The following is a 7,645-nucleotide window of genomic DNA, read 5'->3' on the forward strand; positions in this document are numbered from 1 at the left end:
AGTCCTCTTCATGAGCTGATCAATTTATCATTTGGTAATGTCCCTCTTTTTAAAATTTTTTCTTTCTTTCCGGTAGAGATAGTGTTTTGCTGTTTTGCCCAAGCTGGTCTCAAACTCCTGGCCTCAAGCAATCCTCCCACCTTAGCCTCCCAAAGTGCTAGGATTACAGGTGAGAGCCACTACACCTGTACACCTGGCCAGTAATGTTCCCTCTTTATTTTTGATTATAGTCTTTGCTTTAAACCTACTTTGATATTGATGTAGTCATGCCTGCTTTCTTTTAATTGGTGTTAGCATAGTATATCTTTTTCCATCTTTTTATTTGTATCTTATTTGTGTTTTTATATGTCTGGTGAGTTTCTTGCTGACAGCATATACTTGGCTGTTTCTCTTTTTATCCAATCTGACAACCTCTGTTTTTAACTGAGATGTTTTTGTTTGTTTTTGAGGCAGAGTCTCGCTCACTCTGTCACCCAGGCTGGAGTGCAATGGCACCATCTCAGCTTACTGCAACCTCCGCCTCCCACGTTCAAGCAATTCTTCTGCCTCAGTCTCCCAAGTAGCTGGGATTACAGGCACCCACCACCATGCCCAGCTAATTTTTGTATTTTTTAGTAGAGAGGGAGTTTCACCATGTTGGCCAGGCTGGTCTGGAACTCCTGACTTCAAGTGATCCACCTGCCTCAGCCTTTCAAAGTGTTGGGATGACAGGTTAGGATTACAGGTGTGGGCCACTGTGCTCAGTCTAATTGAAGTGTTTAGATGACATAGTGTCATTATTGCTGTGGCTGGGTTTAAATATATATCATCTTGCTATTTGTTTCCTATTTGTCTCGTTTTTTCCTTTCTCCTCTTCTGCAGTCTCTGTAACATGTGTTTTTATAAATAATTCTGTATCATCACCTTTGTTGATTTATTAACTAGAGCGCTTCGACTTTTGCTTTTTTTTTGGTCTTTTTTTAGCAACACTTTAGTGTCTTAGTATGTAACTTTGACTTACTAGTCTGACTTCAAGAAATAGGAGGCCACTTCACATGCAGTAGAACAGATCCACAACAGCAAACTTCCATTGTCCCTCTCCTGGTCTACTTGTATTCCTTTTTTTTTTTTTTAATTTGACACAGGGTCTTGCTCTATCACCCAGGCTTCAGTGCAGTAGTGTGATCACAGCTCACTGCAACCTCTACCTCCGGGGTTCAAGTGATTCTCCCACCTCAGCCTCCTGGGTGCAACCACAGGTGTGCACCACCACGCCCAGCTAACTTTTTGTATGTTTTTAGAGACGAGATCTCTCTACGTTGCCCAGCCACGCCTGGTCTAGAACTCCTGGGCTCAAGCGATCCACTTGCCTCAGCCTCCCAAAGTGCTGGGATTACAGGCGTGAGCCGCGGTGGCCAGCCTGTACTACTATTATCATACAAGTTACTTCTACATTTGCTGCAAATTCCTTAATACATTGTTATTATTTTTGCTTTAGGAAATCAACTATCTTTTAACTTGATTCAAAAATAAGAAAAAAAAATTACCTTCTACTTCCTATTTCTGGTGTCCTTTATTCCTTTGTGTAGATCAGTATTTCTGCCTGAAGAACTTCCTTTAACACAAAGGTCCCCAACCCCCGCGTCACAGACCGGTTAGGAACCATGAAACAAAGCAGGAGACGAGCGGCTGGCAGGCGGGCAAGGGAAGTTTCATCCGTATTAATTCCTCGTAGTCTGAGGCTGAAGCCCGCGACACACTCCGGTTCTGACCTATGCGTTCCTTTCACGCCTCTCATCCCACCGGAGTGTGAGCTTCATGGGGTGGGAATATTCTGGAACGTCTGCCCTCTCCCCAGCTCCTGGCACAGGAGGGTGCGCATTACCTGTTGGCAAACAGAACAACCAACTGGCGTAGTTTGTTGGGGACCGAAGGATTTCCTGGAACCAGAGCCCGCTTGTCCAAAAGGCATGGGGTATTCTGTACCTCAGGCCCGCAAAAATGTTTTAAAGAAAAAAATGAGCTTTAGGGTCGAAGAAAAGGTTTTATTTTTCTTTCTCACATTGGAAAAAAATGAAAACTTTCGGACCCATGAAATTTTATTACATTTTGCCAAAAACAGCACCAATAATGTAAGTATTTAAAGTTATGTAAAGACAATTATTTAATGTTAACATTATGACGGTGAGAGGGACCACGGAGCAAGGGGCTGCCTTGCAGGCCTGCCTTCCAGCTTTGCTCGGGGGGACCAGAAACGGGGGCTGAGCGCGGGGGAGGCAGGCGGAGGCCATGGGCAGCGAAGCGGGCGCGCCAAAGGGCACCAAAGGGCGCCAGTTCCGGAACTGCTGGGACTGAGCTGGAGGAGCGTGGAGCTGGGGCGGCACGGCTGGTGCCAGCCCACGAAGGACGCGGCGCGGGCGAGTGGGCGGAGGCGGCTGCGGGGAAGGCTGGGCTGCCGCCGGACCCGGTGAAGACACCCTGCGGAGTGCCCGGGCGGAACACGTGGGTCTGAGGGTCGCTAGGGAGTCACTGCGTGGCTGCCTCTGCGTCGGCCAGATGCCTGGACTGGCCTCGGGGTCCCAGCGCTTGCCAGACGAGCCGACGGCCCGGGGGGCGGGGCCGGGGCGGGGCCTGCGGTGAGCTCGGCTCGGCGGGTGCCCAGGAGGCGGGGCCGGGCCGGGGCGGGGCCTGCGGTGAAATCGCGCTGGGCGGGCCGTTCCGAGGGCGGGACTGGGCTGGGACTGCGGTGAGCATCCAGCGATGCGGCACGGGTGCTGCGGGACACACAGACACACGTACAGTTAGACCAAGGCAGGCACCTACCGGCGAGCGGCCGCGGGTGACTCCCAGTCGCGGCGGTACCTCAAGGTGGTGAAGGTCACAGGTGAGGTCACCCTGAGAGTCCCGCTCGCGCCAAGAGCCCTCCCCTCCACCCGGGACCGCAGTGTTTGGGGCGGGGCTCTCCGAGAGGGGGCGGGAAGCTCGCAGCCGCAGGCCTGGCCTCACCCAGGCCTTTGGCATCCTAGGGTTGGCCTGGGCAAATGTGTCGGGAGAGACGGATTTGTTGTTCTCAGGAAGGCGTAAGTTTAATTTAGCTCATCCCTGCTGGGGAGCTTCTGCAGTGGCCGAGGACTCAGAAAACCCTAACCAGGGCTCTGGAGGTTTTCCTGGAAGAGGGGACCCCAAATAGGGACACCCCAGAGCAGAGGGGAGGGGAACAGCGAGAAAAGACCCAGCCCTTGGGCCCAGTTCTGCCGCGGCCAGCCATCCGGCCCCCAGGGCCCTGCGTGGGATGAGGCTGCAGACCACCTCCCACAGGACCTCTGTACCAACCATCCCCTGGTAAAATCCTTGTTTAGGCCTGGTATTTAAGGCCCCTCTGCCCACCCCCACTCCTCTAGCACTGCCCCTCATCCTCCCCCACATCTCTCCTCCATCCAGCGCTACAGTCTGTTTTGAGCTTTTGCAGGTGCTGGTCTCTGATTGAAATGTCCCGATCTCGTCTCCCTTCTTGTCCCCTCCCAAGTGTCTCCTCCTCCAGGAAAACTTCCCTGACACCCACTGAGTTGGGTGGCTCCTCTGCCCACTGTCATCCCTGCCCAGGCTCCCCATGGGTCCTTCAGGCCCAGTACTGACCACCTGTCTTTGCCACCTGCTGTGCAGGGCTGCAGCACTCCCAGTAGACCAGGAGCTCCAGGCGGCAGGGCCGGCCCCACGTCCTCTGTGCACCACCCTGAGTTGGATCCTCTGTGCGCCACCCCTGAGTTGGATCCAGGGCTAGCTGCTGTTCTCCTCCCCACTCCCACGCTGCCCTCCTGCCTGCAGCCATGACGCCCCTGCTCACCCTGTTCCTGGTGGTCCTCATGGGCTTACCTCTGGGTAAGATGGACAAAGGACAGAGGGATGGACAGACCCACGCTGAGGGAAGGTGGGCTGAAAGCAGGGAAGGAGACCAGAATTCCCAGCGACCACCCCTCCTTCTAGCCCCCTGCCTTGGGGAAGGTGATGGGCTGGGGGCCTGATGGGCTGGAGGAGGGGCCTCTCATGTTCTGTGACCCCCGTTCCCTTCCCGCCCATCTGCCAGCCCCAGTCCAGGCCTTGGATTGCCATGTGTGTGCCTACAACGGAGACAACTGCTTCAACCCCATGCGCTGCCCGGCTATGGTTGCCTACTGCATGACTACGCGCACCTGTGAGTCTGGGGGCCCTGCGTGGCCCTGCCTGGGGAGGACGAGGGGGAGGTTCTGCCCTGCCCCTGAGCATGTGGAGGTCCTGAGGAAGGAGGCTCTCCTGTCCCAGGATGCTGTCTGGGAGCTCCAAGCTGAGGGGCCCTGCTCTGATGGCCTTGGATGCTGGGGTGGGGCTGACTGGGCCCCCTGCCCCTCTTAGCGGAGCTGGCTCACCGCCCTGCCCCTCTGCAGACTACACTCCCACCAGGATGAAGGTCAGTAAGTCCTGCGTGCCCAGCTGCTTCGAGACCGTGTACGATAGCTACTCCAAGCACGCGTCCGCCACCTCCTGTTGCCAGTATGATCTCTGCAACGGCGCCGGCCTTGTCACCCTGACCACCCTCGGCCTGTCCCCCATCCTCCTGGCCACCCTCTGGGGTCTGCTCTAAAACCCCTGAGGCAGACCCACTCAAGAACAAAGCTTTCGAGACACACGGCTGCACCCTCACACCCAGCTCACCCTGCCTCACTCTCCACCCTCCCTGCGACCTCCTCAGCCATGCCCAGGGCTGGGACTGTGGGCAAGAAGACACCTGATCTCCCCCAACCACCACGCGACCTCACTTCGAGGCCTTGACCTTCCGATGCTGTGTGGGATCCCAAAAGGGCTGGGGGCACTGGCACAGTGCTGTTTATGGGGAGGGGCCCAGTCAGGAAGGGAGCGCTGATCAGATGGGAGCTGTGGCCAAGTCCACCTTCTGGGAAGCCCTAGGAGAGGCCCCTGCCTCAGCCTGCCCTGGGTGTGCTGGGGCCCGGGGAAACGAGGAACTCCCCCAGGTGGGGTGGTTGGGGGGACTCTTAGGAGGAAAGGCTCTTCCAGGCCTAGGAAGGCTGTCACGCTTCCTACTGAGACCAGGAGCTGCCAGGGCTGGTGCGGGATCAGGGCTGTGGGAGGAAGGCCTTTGGCACCGGCCCCTGTGCTAGAAAGGCTGCCAGGCCTGCGTTGGAGCCACCCCCTGCAGGGGAGGGGCGGCCCTGCCTCAGCAGGCCCCAGTGCCCCCGAAGCCGTACAAGCTTTTCTGGGTCCGGCAAAGGGTCTGTGTCCTCTCAGTCAAATCCCTTGACCTTTCCCACCCCCCTCATGGGGAGGGTGCTGGGCCTGAGCTGGCAGGACCTAGGGCCTTGCTATATTTGGTGGGTCCTGGTTGCTGACCTGGCCAGCGCTATTCCGGGCAGGGAGGGAAAGGGGCAGGGCAGGTGGCCCGCTGAGGCCTGGTCCCCAACCACAGCGAGACCTGGCCAAGCAAGGCAAGGGACGCGGGATTGGGGGATGCGCCCACAGGCTGGAAGTTGGGAGCAGCCTGGGGCAGTGCCGGGGCAGGGGTGGGGAGGGTGGGAGTGGGGAGGATGAGACCCAGCCCTTCCCCACCAGCGGGATGCACACAGTGAGTGGGTGCCTCCGTCACCTTCCACCTGGGACTGCGCCCACGGGGAGGGCAGGGTGGAAGCTCCACCTGGGTATGGGGACTCCCAGGGACCCCACCCCAGGCCTGCGAAGCAAGGTTCAGCCCAACACCCACCAATTCGTCCCTGATGCAGGTAGCCCTGGGAGCATCCGCCCCCGCTGCAAATGGAGCCGTTGGGGGCATGAGACCTCTTGGTGCCAGCGGTCACGCTGCACCTGAGGCCCCCACCTGACCAGCGCTCCCAGCTCTGCTGTCCTTGGAGGAGCCCTTCAAGCCGTCCCGCATGGGCAGGATGGCGACACGTCCGTGTGGTGGGACTGCCCCGGCCCCAAAGTGTGGCCCTGGTCAGGGGAGCTCCTGCTGGGAGCTGCATCTCCAGAGCTTTGATGCAGGACCCCCGGGGGCTCGGGAAATGAGAGGCTCCACCCCAGGGGTCTCCTTGCAGTGAGTCTATGTGCAGGCCTGCGTCCTGCTCCTGGGGCTGGGGCTGATTGTCCAGCCTCAGTCTCCTGAGGACAGGAGGGGGTCAGCATCTTGCTTAGGGCACACCCAGCTCCTGTTGGAGGAGGGAAGTGCCGGTCTCCTGCGAAGGGGCCTTGGGTGGGAATGGGCCCGGAGCGGGAGGAACGTGACTCCCCAGAGGGAAGGTAGGCGTCATACTGGGCCAACAGCTGGAAAGGAGTTGCTGCAGCACAGAGTGGGCCTGCACTCCCCTCACCCCTACCCCCCGTGGTTGTGGCTGTAGCACTGAGCCTGGAGAGTGGGCCCGGCCTAGAGTGGCTGGGAGGCTGCCAGGTGCCTCCCAGGGCTCCCAAGGGCCAGCACCTACAAGTGCCAGCCTCAGGGCAGTGCCCAGATGAGGCCCTCTCAACTGCAGCCAGCGAGGCCTTGGGATGCTCCCTGGGAGGGAGGCGGCTTTGGGCTCCTAAGTCTGTGGGAAAGGCTGGGAGCAGTCACTGCACACCTTGCGCAAGCCCGATGTGGGTCGGGTGGCTTCCTCAGCTGGGCTGGGAGGGGCTCCAGGATCAGGTCCTTCCTGTCGTGCTTCTCAGTGGGGTGATGGGGAGGAGACCTGGCCACCTGTGGCTCGGGGCAGCTGAGAACAAGGACCTGCTGGAGCTGGAAGTGCCGTGGTGCTGAGGGGTGGGGTGGGCAGTTTCTCACACCTGCCTCCTGCCTCCAGCTGTCTACCTTTCCCCCACTCTGACTTGTCCCAGCCCAATGCTGACAGCACTGCCCCCAGCCCCACACATGGTTCTGCCTGGCTGGCCTGCCCTTGGTACCTGGCACAGAACACACAGAAGGCACTCGGCTAATGCTGGCCAGGCCCGCTCATGGGGGGTGCATGGCTGTGCAGCACCAGGGAAGCGGGACAGCAGCGCCGGCAGAAATCACAACGGTAACTTGTCCCGGTTGTATGCATCAAGGTGGCAACGGACATGGGTCCCCCACTGCACTGTGGCCCTGAGCACTGTATGGCAGCCCTGCAATGGGAGCCATTGTCTTGTCCCTTTGACAGAGGAGGAAACTGAGGCACAGGGAGGTGAAGTAGCTGCCCCCAGTAGTGCCTCCTCGCTTACTCACCACCCCCTGCACCACGGTGCAGCCGCTTCTCCCACCAGCTGGGGTTCCTTGGACCCCCAAGCCTGGGAAGGGGGAGGTGAGTTTACAAAGTGGAGAACTTAAAAGGAGAAAAGCGGAACCACAGGTTTGAGAAGCCCTGAGTGGTAGAGTAAGGCCTCCAGCGCTGCCTCTGGGTGCAGGGCAGAGTGGCAAAGTGGAGGGGGAGAGGCACGGGGCACCATGGGGGCCCAGTTCCTACTTCGGGGGTCTCTCTGACAGAGCCGAGGGTCCCCTTCTTGGGGTAGATGCCCAGGGCTAGCCGTTCCCACTGTCTGTGTGGATCTGAGTCCTGGACATGCCCGAGTGACTCAGGAGTGGCTGCTTGGGCGGGCTCTGGCACCCCAGGATGTTATACATTCTGGGAACTGGACAGGAGCGGCTGCTTGGGCGGGCTCGGGCACCCCAGGA

General features: G+C 58.7%; 1 protein-coding gene across 5 annotated transcripts in view; it reads left to right on the top strand.

Moving 5' to 3' along the window:
* Positions 1-2,391: 2,391 nt before the first annotated feature.
* LYNX1 (Ly6/neurotoxin 1) overlaps positions 2,392-7,645 on the top strand; it is an 11,774-nt gene continuing 6,520 nt past the window's right edge. The window contains exons 1-4 of one of the 5 annotated variants that reach the window (XM_011938110.1): positions 2,403-2,481; positions 3,643-3,858; positions 4,070-4,171; positions 4,401-4,809. In XM_011938110.1, coding sequence (XP_011793500.1) covers positions 3,807-3,858; positions 4,070-4,171; positions 4,401-4,597 — 351 coding nt within the window. In that variant the 5' untranslated portion in view covers positions 2,403-2,481; positions 3,643-3,806 and the 3' untranslated portion in view covers positions 4,598-4,809. Of the gene's footprint in view, positions 2,482-2,640; positions 2,864-2,949; positions 3,060-3,642; positions 3,859-4,063; positions 4,172-4,400; positions 4,810-7,645 lie in introns of those variants that run through there. The other 4 variants (XM_011938109.1, XM_011938111.1, XM_011938107.1 and 1 more) reach the window with 4 other exon arrangements.

The sequence above is a fragment of the Colobus angolensis genome, unplaced genomic scaffold (assembly GCF_000951035.1).
Source record: "Colobus angolensis palliatus isolate OR3802 unplaced genomic scaffold, Cang.pa_1.0 Scaffold17, whole genome shotgun sequence".
NCBI lineage: Eukaryota > Metazoa > Chordata > Mammalia > Primates > Cercopithecidae > Colobus > Colobus angolensis.